Source organism: Puma concolor, chromosome A2 (assembly GCF_028749965.1).
Source record: "Puma concolor isolate L17-30 chromosome A2, mPumCon1.1.hap2, whole genome shotgun sequence".
NCBI lineage: Eukaryota > Metazoa > Chordata > Mammalia > Carnivora > Felidae > Puma > Puma concolor.
In genome coordinates this window covers 83,110,235-83,125,296 of record NC_141668.1, presented here as the reverse complement: position 1 = coordinate 83,125,296, position 15,062 = coordinate 83,110,235, and the positions used below count along the sequence as shown (strand labels likewise).

The following is a 15,062-nucleotide window of genomic DNA, read 5'->3' as shown; positions in this document are numbered from 1 at the left end:
GGTATATATCATCACTGACAAAACATGTACTACTTCTGCAATGCATGTCTTTTTTAAAAGAAATAACTTAAAATGTTAATTTTTAAGATCAAGAATTTTGAGTGAATTAGATCCCTTCTAGCTGCAAACAAATCCTATGAATTCACAATGCTATTTCTCCCAGTGGATGTCACTTTCTTCCCTGATTTTGTAGAGGACATCCTTAATCTTCCATCCTGAAGTTATTGATCATCTGAGGTAATGATGTAAATCAGTCTCTTTGTATATAAGAAAGATAAAAGGCATGAGGAACACATTTTGGTGCTCTGGTTTATTTACCCAGAAAAGTAAATTTAAAATGGTTATAGAGCAGAGGAATCCACTTTCTAGAGAAGCAGCATTATATATTCCATGAAATAAGAAAGCCACATAATTACTAGGATATTTGAGAATTATTTGTATCAACCCATAAAGTAAAGCTCTTTAATGACAGTTGGTAAATTTGTGCTGAAGAAATAGAGATATTGCTAAATGTCTACCTGAGAAAAGGAACTCAACACTACTGGATATCTACAGTTGCCAGACTTTGTGATGGGAAGGTAGTGAATGTCACTTCATTTAATCATTACAGATAGATATTTGATCGTTCCACATCATTTTCCACCTTTTTTTAAAACTATTTAGCTTCCATTAAGCATTCTAATTGAAGAAGTATTCTACTAATAAAAGTGAGAAAATCATTGTGTACATAGAACCTTCCATTAGAAAGCATACTTCTTCCCTTGCTCTTTCTAAATTGTGATGAAAAGAAATAATTATCAAGTTGTGTCTAAGTAGTCAGCTTAACCCCTTGGAAGCAATAAATTTTGACTTTGTTTTTGTTATATCTCTTGAGAATTTTCCCAAGGAACAAACTGAAGGACTTAAGGAAAAAGGTAGTAATTTTCTTCCATCTATATTCAGAGTTAAAAATTTTCATTTGTAAAGGGAATTCAGCTACAAGGTAAAACTTTTTCATTACATAGAAGTTGTCAAAAAACAGATTTTGGCTTTGGAGCTATGACTTTGATATGAGAATGATGGGGTCTGGAAAATGGAAGAATGTCTTACAGACATTGGGGAACATTACATAACTCAATAAAATTATCTCAGATAACTCCCTGCTTCAGTTATGCACGCTGTACACATTATTTTGTGATTTTTATGTTAATTAGTGCCAATTTTAATAAATTGAATATACAGGACATTGTAGGGGTTAGCCTGAACTCAAAGTGCCATTGAAACACTAACTAGACACTAACGATACTTCTGCCTTAGAACTTCTATGTCAAAGATGTGATCCAAGTTCCAAGATGGAAAAACCATATGTGAATTAAAGGATCTTATGCCACACACAGGTGAATTCCAAAAGGGTGGGAATAAAATGAAATTTAAATCTCCAGGAAGGAAGATTCTTTCTTTCTTTCTTTCTTTCTTTCTTTCTTTCTTTCTTTCTTTCTTTCTTTCTTTCTTTCTTTCTTTCTTTCTCTCTCTCTCTCTCTCTCTCTCTCTCTCTCTCTCTCTCTCTTTCTTTCCTTCCTTCCTTCCTTCCTTCCTTCCTTCCTTCCTTCCTTCTTTCTTTTTTTCTTTCTATCTATCTATCTACCTACCTACCTACCTACCTACCTATCTATCTACCTATCGTGTATGAGGGGGAAAGGGGCAGAGGGAGAGAGAGAATTTAAGGAGGCTCCAAACTCAAAACAAAGCACGCATGAAATGGGGCTCAATCCCACAACCCTAGGATCATGACCCAAATTGAAATCAAGAGTTGGATGCGCAGTCAACTAAGACACACAGGTGCCTCAGGAAAATTTTACCCATAAGGTAAAGAATTCTGTAATAACTAAAGTGCTCCAAAAAGTTTCTGAGACAGTTACTAAGGAAAAAAAATATGAGTATGGAAAGACGACCAAAAGTCAACCAACCAAGCAAAAACAGTCCACATTTGTCTGTGAACAAACAAAATGTACAGTATAGAGCTTCAATACATATTATGAGCTGAAATGTGTCTCTCCCCCATCCCCTGACCACACATAAAAAAAGTATGTTGGTGTACTAATCCCTAACACCTCAGAATGTGAAACTATTTAGACACAGAGCCTTTACAGAGGTAATCAAATTATAACTGAGTCACTGATGCAGAACCTAATCTAGAGGACTGGTGTCCTTATGAAGAAAGGAAATTTGGACAAAGAGATGGACAAAGAAGGAAGACAAGGTGAAAATACAGGGATACCGCTATCTACAAGACAAGGAATGACAGAGGCTAGGAGAAGCTGGGAGAGCGGCCTGGAAGAGCCCTCAGAAGGAACCAACCCTGTTAATACCTTGATTTTGGACTTTTAGCCTCTAGAACTGAAACAATAAATTTCCCTTTTCTTAAGCCATCCAGCGTGTGGTACTTTGTTCTGAGAAACCTAGCAAACTAATACAGTTCATGGGCAAGAAGAGCAAAATGATCCCACTCAAGCATGAACTCTGCCCCTTGAGTCACCTTGTACCTTTAGAGCTTACCACAGTGTCTGAAAAAGAGCAAAGAGTGAGTGACTGATATAATGGGTGAATGAAAGCAAGAATACATTTAAAAATGAATAAACCTAACTGAGAGGGATTTAAATCAGAATTGTAGGTAGAGCAGAGGAAATGACAAGATAAAAAGACCAAGCATGGTCCTGAATTAGTAAGAAAGATCAGATAATGGCGAGTTTTTTTAAGAGACTAATAGAAAACAAGAACTGTGAAGTTCAGAGGCTAATATTCTAATTCTGACCAGATCACTGGTTTATTAAGGAACAATGATAAAGGTACTAATCTACTCTGGGTTTTGTTCTTCATCTGTCAGGTAAATGGACTGCCTAATAGCTGAATACCATTCAACTTGTTCAGTGTGTCTGCCAGATGTGTTACCCAAAGAGAAACAAAGTGGAAGTCACACTTTAAGTAAAGGCGGTATCATTTTATGTTATCAACAGGACTTGCTAGGATGGGTCTAGATTGTGGCAATGAAAAAGTAAGTGACCAGAGTCTTTTAACACATGTCTTGTCCCATTGCTTTTATGCTTATACTTCTCCCTTTAATACATTTATTCAATAAATATTGAGTGTCTATTTTGTGCCAGGCATTGTTCTAGGCACTTGGGACTAGAGAGCTACAATCAATGCAAAACTCCTGTTCTTGCAGAGGTGAGGTTCTACTGGACAAGAAAGATTATATTTGATTAAATAAAGATTCTATTAATAAACATTATATAAAATTTAAATATATTCAAATGTATAATTATTTAAATAAAGTAAATATATCTTAAATATATATATATATATTATATATATGTATAATTCAGAGGATGCATAATGGGAATTTATGGTGATATGAAGATTTATTTAGAGATTAAGGTAAGGAGAGCCTCTCTATGGAAGTAAAACTTAAGCAGAAACCTGTAGACAGGCATGAGCCACACAAAGATGGAGGAGAGGGAGATCCCAACACAGGTCCAGGATGGGGAGGAGATTGGCAAGGTCAGTGGTAGGAGCAGAGGAAGAGGAGGGGGCTAATGTGAGGAGTGACTGAGGAGGTTGTGAGACAGGCAGAGAAGAGATCATAAGGGTCCATGTCCAGAAATTTTTAATATATTCCGAATTTGATGAGGATCTGCTGGAGAGTTTAAGCTGTGGAGTGTGTGACACAATCTGTCATACATTTTAGAAAATGAACTTAGGTGCAGTTTAGAGAATTGGCTGTAAAGAAGGCAAGAGTGGAGGGAGTCCAGGGACTAGATAAGAGTGTAAAGGGTTAAAAAAAAAAAAAAAAGATGCTGGTTTTGGTCTAATCACCTGATAGCCAATGGGAAGTAAATCCAAACTCTAACTCAGAAAATTAGAGTCCCTCTGACATGTTCCTTGCTACTTTTCCAGTTTCACTTACAGTTAAACTCTTCCTCTTCCTCTTTGCTTTATGTTTGGTCATCAGACTGAATGTTTACATATTGTGTTTCCTCTGTTTGGAAGGGCCTCCAGTTTTCTTCTCATGGTTCAACAGAGATTTCACCTTCACATTCCAGAACCTCCTGTGTGAAACATTTCCTGACACTTCCAGAAAAGGAGATCTTTCCACAGAACCTCATAGAGAATAGAACTTCTCTTTCATGCTATATTATATCATGCTATTTTATGCTGTGCTGTCTCAATGGCAACTGAAATGTGTGATTCATTTCAACTTTACTAGTCTGAGAAAATTAACAGTATGTAAATTAATGAGCTAAACTTCTTAACCCTAGAAAGCATATCTAGAAATGGGCAAAGAAACAAATTATGAAATTCACATAAGAGAATCAAAGTGTCTAAAGTGCCAAAAAACATTGCCTGTATATAAAATGGTCTACTCTGTGCAGGAAATAAGGCAGTATCTTTCAGTTGGTATACAATTATTCCATATTAAAGCACTGAGTTCAGCCAATTAGAAAAAGGAACCACTGAACTGTGTTTCAAGGCTCAATACATCTAGGAATTTTCAGGCTCAGAAATTATTTAGTATGTCTACCCAACTTCTTTTATGATCAGATAATCAGTATCAGTACCTATAACACAACTCACATAACTCATTTTATCTTTCATTTCACATTTCCAAATCTGAAGTGAATACTCTGGGGAAAAAGTACGGACAACTTCAATCTCTTCTCTAACTGAGTTCATATGAATTAAGGGTACTGGGCCATATATTAAGTTAATGATCAATACATCAACTGGAAATCTACAGTATTCTGTAATGATGTAATCCTACAGTATTAAAGTACTGTCAAAAACCACATTTTCCAAGTTTTCCAAGAAACTAGTTAGGCGAATTTATAAGCCACTGCTAGAAAAATAAATACCTACACATAGAGCAGAATTGAGAATCACTTCTCACAATAGATATAATTCTAGAAAGAAAGCCATACAAAAAATAATTCTCTGTAAATTGAATGAAATCTCAATGCATTAGTGGTTTCCTGACTTAACAGCTAATGACCTCTGTCCCCCCACATGAAGACATTTTTATTTTTAGGATATACTGTTTCAAAAAATACGTAATAACAAAATGCCACTATGAAACTAGAAAACAGACATGAATTTGTAATTTTTAAATATCCCTATCGAGATGTCTCTTTACCTATGAATAGAGTGACTGTCATGCTTAACGGCATATTTTTCAGTCCATGGCCAATGTTTAAGGATGGTGGAAATGTAGCAATATCTCAGAAAAACCCATTTAGAAGCTTCGGGATTTGAAGACCTGAAGTTCAGAAACCAGTAAATTAATGGAACTTTTAATGTGAACATAAATCCTGTCTTAAATTGAACTATCGTATTTATCAACAGCCTTCTAAAGAGTTATATATTAAATTTTTAGAGTAGAATAAACTTTTAATAGCTGATGATTAATATCTCTTATTAGCTCAGCTAGAGAGATCTTTACAAATGTGTCCAACATATCTGTATATTTTTTCCTTTGAAGCATACTCATATATTTTTAAATAATTATCACTATTATTTAAAATAACATATTTTTTTTTGTTTCTATAAGCCCTAGGACTAAGGCTTACCTGATGTTATATTAAGAAAGTTGTCAGAAAATAAATAAGCATGAATGAACTATGAAATCATATTACACTTTCATCTGTCAGCCCTAGAAAAGCTCACTTTTGAGCAGTCAATGTTCTAAGCCCTTTTATGAAACCATTCTGGCTGGAAGAAGATGAAATTACTTTGATGATCCCCAAGGACCCTTCTACTAAAGAACTTCAGGTGTCACTGCATCTAAATTTAAGGGCATCCTTTGCCTTCCCTTTGTTTATGTTCAGTATTTATTCCATCATCCTTGAAAATACATATTAACTATATCCACTGAAATCACAGTCTACAACTGACATTTGGGAGATTTCAAGATTAGAAGAAAACTTTCAATCTCATTGGTCATAAAGTAATAAATTTCTTTCTCATTTTGCCTCACATAAGATGTCTTCTTTTTTTGGTATTTCTAAATGGGTGGAGACTTTTCTGTTTTTCCCCAAATTTCTAATAAACTTGTTCTTACTAAACTTTAGTATTAGGTTCCTAAGTTACCAGGAGCCTCAACACCTCCTCAAGTCTGCACACACATGGTTAACATCAACTCATCTACTGTCTTCTAACTGAAAAGAATCACTCTTACCGTGTAGCCCTCGGTATACTGAAAAGGAGCCCTGGAACTTTCATCTGCTGTTGGACTCAGAGGCTTGGGGTCAGACATGGACCGCTGCATCATCTTGGCTGTTTTAGGACTTGCCGGGGGCACTTTAGCCATATCTGGATGCAGTACTTTCTGCGGACTTATATCATCAGGGAGGGGCTTTTCATAAGGTACAAAGGCTGATTCTAAGGCTTTGCCTGGTGAAAGTGGTGAGATGGGTGAATAAAGGACTTTTGGAGATTTGGGTGGGGAAGGAGCCAGCTGTAATGTGGAATCTGCCCGAAGGTGAGATGAGTAACCAATCTCTAAAGGTGTTGGGCGTTTCTTGTCTTTGGGTGGAGATGTGGCACTCAGATATTGAGGACTCTGTGTGTCTGAATCTGCTTCTGTTTGACATCCTAAACTGCCCCCTTTGTAAGTCTTTTCAGGTGCTGAAATGTGTTTAATTATTTCTACCTTGGCATCCACGCGTGCCCGTACTGAAGGCGTTCTTATGGTTCCGACTGGTTCAGTCTGCACAGATATCTCTGCTACTGTTTGAACTGCTATGCTGGAGACTTTGGAAAGGGGTTTGGTCTTGTCAGCCTCTGCAGTGCTGTCACCATATTTCCCTACTCGAGCTTTCCTCCTTGCTCTAGCAGGCACATCCCATTCATCCTGATCTTCGTCATCAGTTTGGACACTCGTATCAACACTCTTTTTGGTTCTCCTCCTCCTACTCACATAAGTCCGATCTGCCGCGTCCTCGTCGTCGGTTTGAACGCCACTGTCCACTATCTTTTTAAAGCAGCGCGGATCATCGGCCATATGTTCCCCGAGCTCATCATACTGTCCACGGACTTTAGCCGCAGTGCTTCTCTTTTTGGGTGGTTTCTCATCTTTCACAACCACATCTGTTAGAGGTATTTCTGAAACCGTACTCAGGATGCCAGGTGGGGCGATGTACTGAGTGACGCCATCAGACTGCACTGTGTACCATCCTTGGCTCTGTGGTATTTCAATCGCCACGACGGCCGAGGCCGTGGTGGTTGCATCCTCAGTTGCCCAAAACTGGCCGCCTTCTGGGGCAGCGTACTGACCTTCCAAAATTGCCTGCTCTGTCGTGGTTTGCGGAGAAGCAGTTCCAGAGGGGTCATAGTTATACTGGTAGATCTGGCGAATCTTCTGCTCTTCTAGCTGCTGGTGAAGCTGTTGCTGCAGCTGTTGGATCTGCTCCAGCTGTAACTGCTGCTGAGCTAATGTCTCCTGCCTCATCATGAACTGGGCTTGCCGCTCTTCTTCCTGCTGATACAGAAGGTGCTGCTTCATAGACTGCAGCTCCTCCAGCTTTTTTTGAACCATGATCTTTTCCTGTTCTCGGAACCTTTGAATCTCCTGACGTTCCCACTCTAATTCCTCAGCAAAACGTTGCTGCTTGATTTTCTCCAGTTCCAAGAGCTCACGCTCCAAGTCGAGCTGCTGCTGTTGTTTGCCTTCTTCGGGGACAATTAAAATGGCACTTTCGTCTCCCACCACTTCGGAAAACACGTCAGAGGCTGTGGTTAGAGTGGGAACGGAGTCTATTGTCTCAGCGGTAAGGGTTTCCACTGTAATAGTTTGCAAACTGGCATTGATATCGATACCGGTTGCTGCAATGTCTGTTTCAGACGCACCTGTTGTTAGGAAATATGATCTAGGCATTGGCTGGCTCTGGTGCAGGGCGGATAGCGAAGTCACCGCGTCAGCTGTGTGCACGCCAGACAAATCCCTCACCGTGGTGCTGAAAATGGAGCCAGGCTGTGTGGTGATAGCAAATGTGGAGGGAATCGGAGTTGCTACTGAAGAATAGACAACACCATTGGATGACCTCAAAACACTCCCCACACCATACTGGGATCCCGGAGGTGGAGTCATTCTCGCTGTGGAATACTGTGGGGTACTAATCCCAACTTCTGAAATGACTTGTCGTGTTTCTGGATATGGACCTGTAGTCTTGCTTGAATAATCCATTACCTCACCTGAAATACAGGGTAGAGTTACAGTCCAGTTCCCAGAATAAATGATGCGTTTGGGGTTTGAGGGCCCTCTTGATCTTGACGAACATAATGAATGGGACTGCATGCAAATCCACAGGTTAATCTAATTGGATGCAGAATGAAAGCAATGTTGAACATGCAGGCACATGCAGGTGACTTTGGGCAGAACAAATTAAAAACTGAAGAAACAAAAGCGCACATGTACTCCGAAATACGCTGCCAAAACATCCAAAGAAAGAGAAAAAGTAACACAATTGGAAAAGGGACCACATTTTCATCCTGAAATGAGATGAGGGACACCATAATGACATTTCAAGGAAAGGTCTGCTGCCACATCATACTGACCTGCAGTAATTCTCCCTGAAGTTAGATCTACTGCTGTATCAGTTCCTCCAGAGTAATCAAAAGCATTCTTACTTTTATAGAAAAAATGTCCAGCTTCTGCTAAATTCGTGTCAGACATGGAAGGTTTCATTCCCCCAATCCCTCTATAACCAGAAGGGCCTGACCGGTCATATTGATAGTGGTCATCCCTATAACCAAAACGATCCTCAGGAAGAGTAGTTGCGGGCTGCTGTGCTGTGCAGCTCCTTCCAAAAGGTAACTTGTAAACCATATCGCAGCATACAGCTCTTCTTCCTGCAGTCAGATCGACAGGCTTTTCATCATCTTCTACTATTTTGGTCACCACACCGGAAGCAGATTCATCCATCGTTACAACAGTTCTGTGAGACTTGGTTGTACTGAGATCTACTACTTCCCCATCAGCCATTCCCTGGCGTGTGACGCTATCCGTCCATCCATTTGTGACTCCGACAGGAGGTGCGGTAACAGGTTTTGTAACAGCCAATGTCACTGGGTGTGCTGATGTACCTAAAGATAAGTTTATTGGTGCATCCTCCCTAACTGCAGGAAAGGCCTGGCCACTCGGTATCCTGTACGGGGGAGGCTCAGCATGCTTTGATGTAGTAAGCTGGAGGGGTGCTGGTGTTGCATGTTCTATACCCACTAGGCTTTCTGGGCCCATGGTGTAACCTGAACTAGCTGCGCACGTGACAACAGTCACCGTCTCAGTGACCAGGGGCATCGGCGTTACTGCTGATGAAGTTGCACTGAGATTTATAATAGATGGTTGGACGGCGCTGATTTGTCTCCCATAGACTTCATGTGTGGTGGTCTGCCTTTTCATATCCATTGTGGAGGCAGAAAGATCCATACACTTTTCAGTTACTTTAACTTCTACTTTTGGTACTGTACGCAAATCAATGGCATCACCAACAAGCGGCAACTTTCCATTTTCCTTATGCTGACGCTTCTCTAAATGTAGGTTATCTAGAGCAAGAGGCTCTGGAGGAATCGATATAGAGACGCTGCTGAGACCAACACTAGTGAGTGCACTTCTGGCTGCTGAAGCCTCAGCCTTGGAAACTTCAGTTGTGAAAAACTGTGTAACTGAGGTTGGGGCTGCTTGAAATGAAGATAACGTTGTGACGGGGACAGCAGAAAATGTCTCCAAAGCTCCTGACATGTACAAGCTCTGTTCTGAAGAACTTGGCATTCCTGCAGTTGTCATAGGAGGAACTACAGAAAACACTGGTTCGATGGAAATCAGGTCTTTGGGGGGTGATCCCAGGGGCCAACTGGTAACTGCTTGACTAATTGAAGAATCGGTTGGAGTCCCAGGTTCAGATGGCAATGTGATAACCACGTAGGTTTCCATGAGGGATTTGGAAAATCTTGGTGAGGACTTGTTAGAGTGAGGGGATGCTGGGGAGGTAGGGGAAGGTAATTTATAATCTGCTGAAGTCACTAAATTTAATGTCATGTTTGAAGCTAAAGATAGACCTGTTGGCTTGGGGTGTGTATCTGTTGATTTTTGTGTAGTTACTGGAAGCTGAGGGACTGCTGGTTTAGGGGCAATCGGAGGTTTACTTGGCTCAGGTCTATGTGTAAAGACAAGTCCAGATGGGATGGAAGATGGCTTAGGAGGAACAGGAGGAGGTGCAGTGGTACATATTTTTGTTACAGGTAACTCATTACTTCTTGGAATAGCTGTAGCCTCTACTGTAGTAACAGCATCAACTAGAGGTTTAGCTGTAGTGGTTACAGTCTCTGGAGCTGTAATTGTTAACTTTTTTGTAGGATGAATGATTGGCTTGGGTGAGGTTGGTGGAGGGAGAGGTGGAGGGGGGGGAGGAGGGGGTGGAGGAGGAGGGGGAGGGGGAGGGGGAGGGGGAGGAGGAGGCTGTGCTGATGTGTCCAAAGAAGAACTTCTAAAGAATGGACGCGTTTTAGTTGGAAGAGAGGTAACAGAAGGACTGCCGGATGGCAACGGAGATGCGGGTTTTGTTTGGTCAAAGACCTGTCCTGATATAAAGCACGTTGCTGAAACCTGCTCCCCTACTGGAAGGGCCACTGCAGAAGAAGGAGGTTGATCAAACACAGTTTCAGAAAAGCTCATCTTTGTTAGTTCAACCTCAGTCTTCTCCCTTTTATCTCTATAAGCTTCCAGAACCTCGAGAATAATTCCATTCCCAGTGTCCTTCTTGGCTTTCTTCACTGCGTCTTTTGCAGATACAGGTAAGTCAGTGGAAACAGTGTCAGCAATCAGCCTCTCCGGTTTAGTTCCTATAGATTCTAGAATAGGAGGCTCCACATCAGATAAGGAAATCACGATATGATCAGCACCAGTTCTTCCATCTGGTGTGGTGGCTCGATCTAAAGATACACTTATTTCTTCCGGATAGTCTATAATGCTGCCCGGAAAATATGTTGATGAAGAAATTCCCTCAGAATCTTCAAATTTAGTTACTACATCCACTGGTTCCATATAAACTGTGGTTATGCTATCCAAGGTAGTGACGGGTGAGGAGCTATCTGTGGTACAAACTGAAGAAACAGAAGACGTGAGAGAGGGTGTGTCAGAGGGTGGGACAGATGTAGCACTTTCTGAAGGCTCAGAGTAGGTCAAAATCAGTGATTCATGGGCAATTATCTCTTGGATTTCCCTTGTATAATCTGTTACATATTCATCCTCAATTTCTTCTGTTGAAAAATGTTGGGTTATTTTGACATCTGGGATAGAGAGTGTTGCACTGCTGGTCGAATCTGTAAGAGATGCTCCTGAGAGAACACTTGATGTCAAAGATGCATCGGGCACCCTGTCAAAGTCCACGGTAGACTCTATCATGTCATCTGTGATGGGGGGCTGGGTTGGACTGGATCCAGGTGTTAACTGCATTTGCTGCCTCTTCATGAGTTCTTCATAGGCAGCATCAGCGTCTAATAATTTTTTTTCTTCACTGGTGGAAGTCACCATACTACCCAGATCCACTATTTCATGGCTTTCTGGGATGATAAAAGAGCTTGAAACAATGTCTTCTTGAGGCACAATAGAATGTAAGCTTTCTAACTCATAAAACTCTTTCTGGAGGTCTGTTATTTGTTGCATAGGATCTTCATAAATCTGTTCTGGGAGTCTTATTTTCTGCTCTTTCCCTCTCTGCTGCATAAATCCATTTTCGTCTTCTTGCCTTGTTAGCAGACTGCCATCTACCGAACCATTGTATGTGTCCTCTACTAAAGATTCATAAATATAATCCTCTATTAACATCCCGCCATACAAAGGCTCTTTTTCAAACATTTCATCTCGTTCTGGTACAGCTGGAAAAGGTTTATATTTGTGGGTTTTGTGCATCATTTCTTCATACATCTCCTCGGCACTTTTTAATGCCTTTTGGCCACCTTCTTTCTGCATAATAGACTGCTCATCTGTTGGTGAATATAAAGACACAGCTGTGGGCAATTTATAAACTTTTTGCACTTCTATTATCTTTTCTGGGCTTATTTCAAAGCCTTCTGGGTCTGACTCTATGCTAGGTGAGTATTCAGAACAAGAAGATCGATGCAGCTCCTCCATTTCCGCAGCCTGGCGTAATTCTTCTGTTGGAGATGCATCTTCAATGGGAGAGAGATTACTGGGTGGTGTCTTTGGTCTTTCCCTCCTTCTCTGAGCTCGAAGTTCATCTTTGTCTTTCTTTGATTTCTTACTAGAAGCCTTTCTTTGCTGCTGTTCCAATTCCCGCTGCTTTTCTTGCTCCTTTAATAATTCTTCCTCCTCTCTCAATTCTTCTTCCTCTGAAGAATCTTCAATAGTAGGTAAAAGAGGACCATGTGACCTGTGGCGAGCCTTACGTTGTTGTTTGCTCTCTCCTTTTTTGTGACTTGGGCTACTGTCACTGTCCTCATCAAGAGACGACACTGAGGTAGGGGATGTGCCAGGAGTGAAGCTGGAAGCATGAAGACTAGAAGACCCTTCCCCTCTTGACCTATCTTCTGGGGAGTCTGTCAAGCTTTCCATTTCCAATTCTGGCTCCTCATCAAAATACAAAGCCGTTTTTTTCTGTGATGAGTCTGCAGAGTATTTATCTGCTATTGTGCTGTTGAGTTCAATGGTTTTGAAGCGACGTAGCCCCCCTCCTCCAGCAACTACAAGTTCTTCACTCTCTTGACTTTTAGTTTCTCTGTACTTAAGCTCAGGACTCTCATCAAATGTCTCATCATCTTCATCATGCCACGAATGGCGTCTCCCTGCATCATCATCAAAGCTGGCACTGCTTTTCCGAGTTAGTCGCCTGTGTTTCCCCGCTGTTGCTTTCCCTTTTCCTTTCATGTCTTCCTTCTTCTGGCTCTCAATACTACTACTAATCTCTTTGAGCTGGCTCCTAATGAACTCATCATCTTCAGAAGCTGAAGCATCTTCGTCAGCACTCATTTCTATAATCTGTTTTCGAATAAAGTCCTCCTCTTCACCAGACCCTTGACTATCTTCCTGTTTATACTCATCACTGCTCGATGAACCAACACTGGTTCTCCGTTTTCTTTGTGGAACAGGTGAATTTTCACTTTCACTACTGTCTTCAACTGAATCATAAAGCTGTCTTCTTGTAGCTGTGTCATCAACAAACTCGGACTTTTCTTCGTGGTCCTTTGTGGAAGGAATGTCTTGTTGGCTATCTTTTTTTAAAGTGTCTTTTTCTTCTGGACTCTTTTTGAGCTCCTCTTCTGAAATTGTAGTTTCCACTGTTTCAGATAAACTCTGAGTTTTCTGTGGGTCCTTTGGCTGCTCAGAAGAAACCTCATGAGGTTGAGTTTTCTTTTCTGACTTTTCTTCAACAAGTGTACTTGCCTGAGCTTCCAAAATGGAGAGGACCGTACTTTCTAACTTAGCCAAATCTGAGGGGCTGGAAGGACTGCTTTCTTGGGAAAAAGAGTCCTTTTTGAGTCCCTTGAGCAAATCTTTTTCATCGCTTGGAATAAGACTTGGAATTTCACCAAGTGAACTTGATATCCCATCAGAAGAATATCCTGTGTCACTCAGACCTTGTGGGCTTTTTGGTTGCTGAGAACTTGAAGTGTCTGATTTGTCATCTTCCTTTTCCTAGCAGGGAGGAAAAGATACAGGAAAAACTTAACGTGATTAAACTAGTAACATGGCCTCTCTATTACTCCCAATTACTACTATGAACTGAGGAATAATTATAGGATTTCTTTTCAACTATAGGCCAGTGTTAAAAAAAAAAAAAAAATCTCTGGGCCCAAAACAGTTACAATAGTTGACACATACTGATTAAGGTTAGTTTTCAGTTAAACTAAGTTAAATTAAATGTCAATTCTCAATGACATTTGATTTTTTTCCATGAATACTCTTTATATTTCAATAGCATTTTCTTTCAAACACGTGATTATCTTTCTCAGCACATTTACTTTGGAAAAATGTTCTAAACTGTCAAAGAGAAAAATTAATTTTTCATTAATATAATCAATACTTTTGAATTCTGAGGACAGGCAAAGAAAGAAAAAAAAAAAATCAGAGGATGGGCTTTTTACCAGACTACAAGTTTTAAGAGATGATGGAAAATTTCCTTAAAAGAAATATGTAGGTAATATGACTGTAATGTTATCCATCTCAACTATCAGAGGAGATTTATTTTTGAAATAGACTCCAATAAGGCACTACTTTTAAAAGACACTTTAGGGGCGCCTAGTTGGCCCAGTTGGTTGGGCGTCTAACTTCGGCTCAGGTCATGATCTCACAGTCTGTGGGTTCAAGCCCTGCATTAGGATCTGTACTGAGAGCTCAGAGCCTGGAGCCTGCTTCGGATTCTGTGCTTCCCTCTCTCTCTGCTCTCCCCCTCCCCCAACTCGTGTTCTGTCTCTCTCTCAAAAATAAATAAACATCAAAAAATAATAAAAGATGTGTAAATAAAAAATAATTTAAAGATGTGAAGACTCTATATTTACTTGGTATTGTTATTATAATTGTCTATCATTTGAAGTGAATGTTTAGAAAGTATAAACTTTGAAAAAGTTATGCAATAATTACTGACTCATGGCTTTACCTCAAGAGAAATATCCAGCTATTATTTTTATAGTGTTGCTAATCTCATTTATTTTCAGCATCACACCTCAAAGATATTTAATAAATATCACTTACAAATGCCTTCTGACTTTGCAAATACATTGGACTTTTACCTTTACACCATGTCAAAGTCAGCTCCTTTCAACCAGTTCAATAATTACATTTTCTAAATGGGATCGTGGGCTTTCCAAGGAGCTGCGACACTAAGCAGACAAATCACAGCCTCGACCTGCTGCTTTCTTGGGCTGTGATGAGGCCATGCCAGTGATTTGGTTCCAGAATCAGAGTAGCCTTAAATGAAAATACTAAGCACAGAGGCTTTTTGTAGAAGTCGAAATTAAAATTACCTATGAGCAAAATGGAACTCAACTGATCCAGTGAGTTTTCATGCTTAGAGTGT

At 40.2% G+C, this 15,062-nt stretch overlaps 1 protein-coding gene across 10 annotated transcripts in view; it reads right to left on the bottom strand.

The window, feature by feature from the left end:
- The window catches only part of PCLO (piccolo presynaptic cytomatrix protein), a 426,447-nt gene that overhangs the window by 193,832 nt on the left and 217,553 nt on the right, over nucleotides 1-15,062 (bottom strand). For all 10 annotated transcript variants that reach the window (XR_015248050.1, XR_015248051.1, XM_086696804.1 and 7 more), the window contains exons 5-6: nucleotides 8,587-13,681; nucleotides 6,209-8,223 (exon numbers count right to left, since the gene is read on the bottom strand). Coding sequence is in view for 8 of the 10 variants with exons in the window: in XM_086696804.1 (XP_086552930.1) it covers nucleotides 6,209-8,223; nucleotides 8,587-13,681 (7,110 nt within the window). In the remaining 2 variants the exon portion in view is untranslated. The remainder of the gene's footprint in view (nucleotides 1-6,208; nucleotides 8,224-8,586; nucleotides 13,682-15,062) is intronic.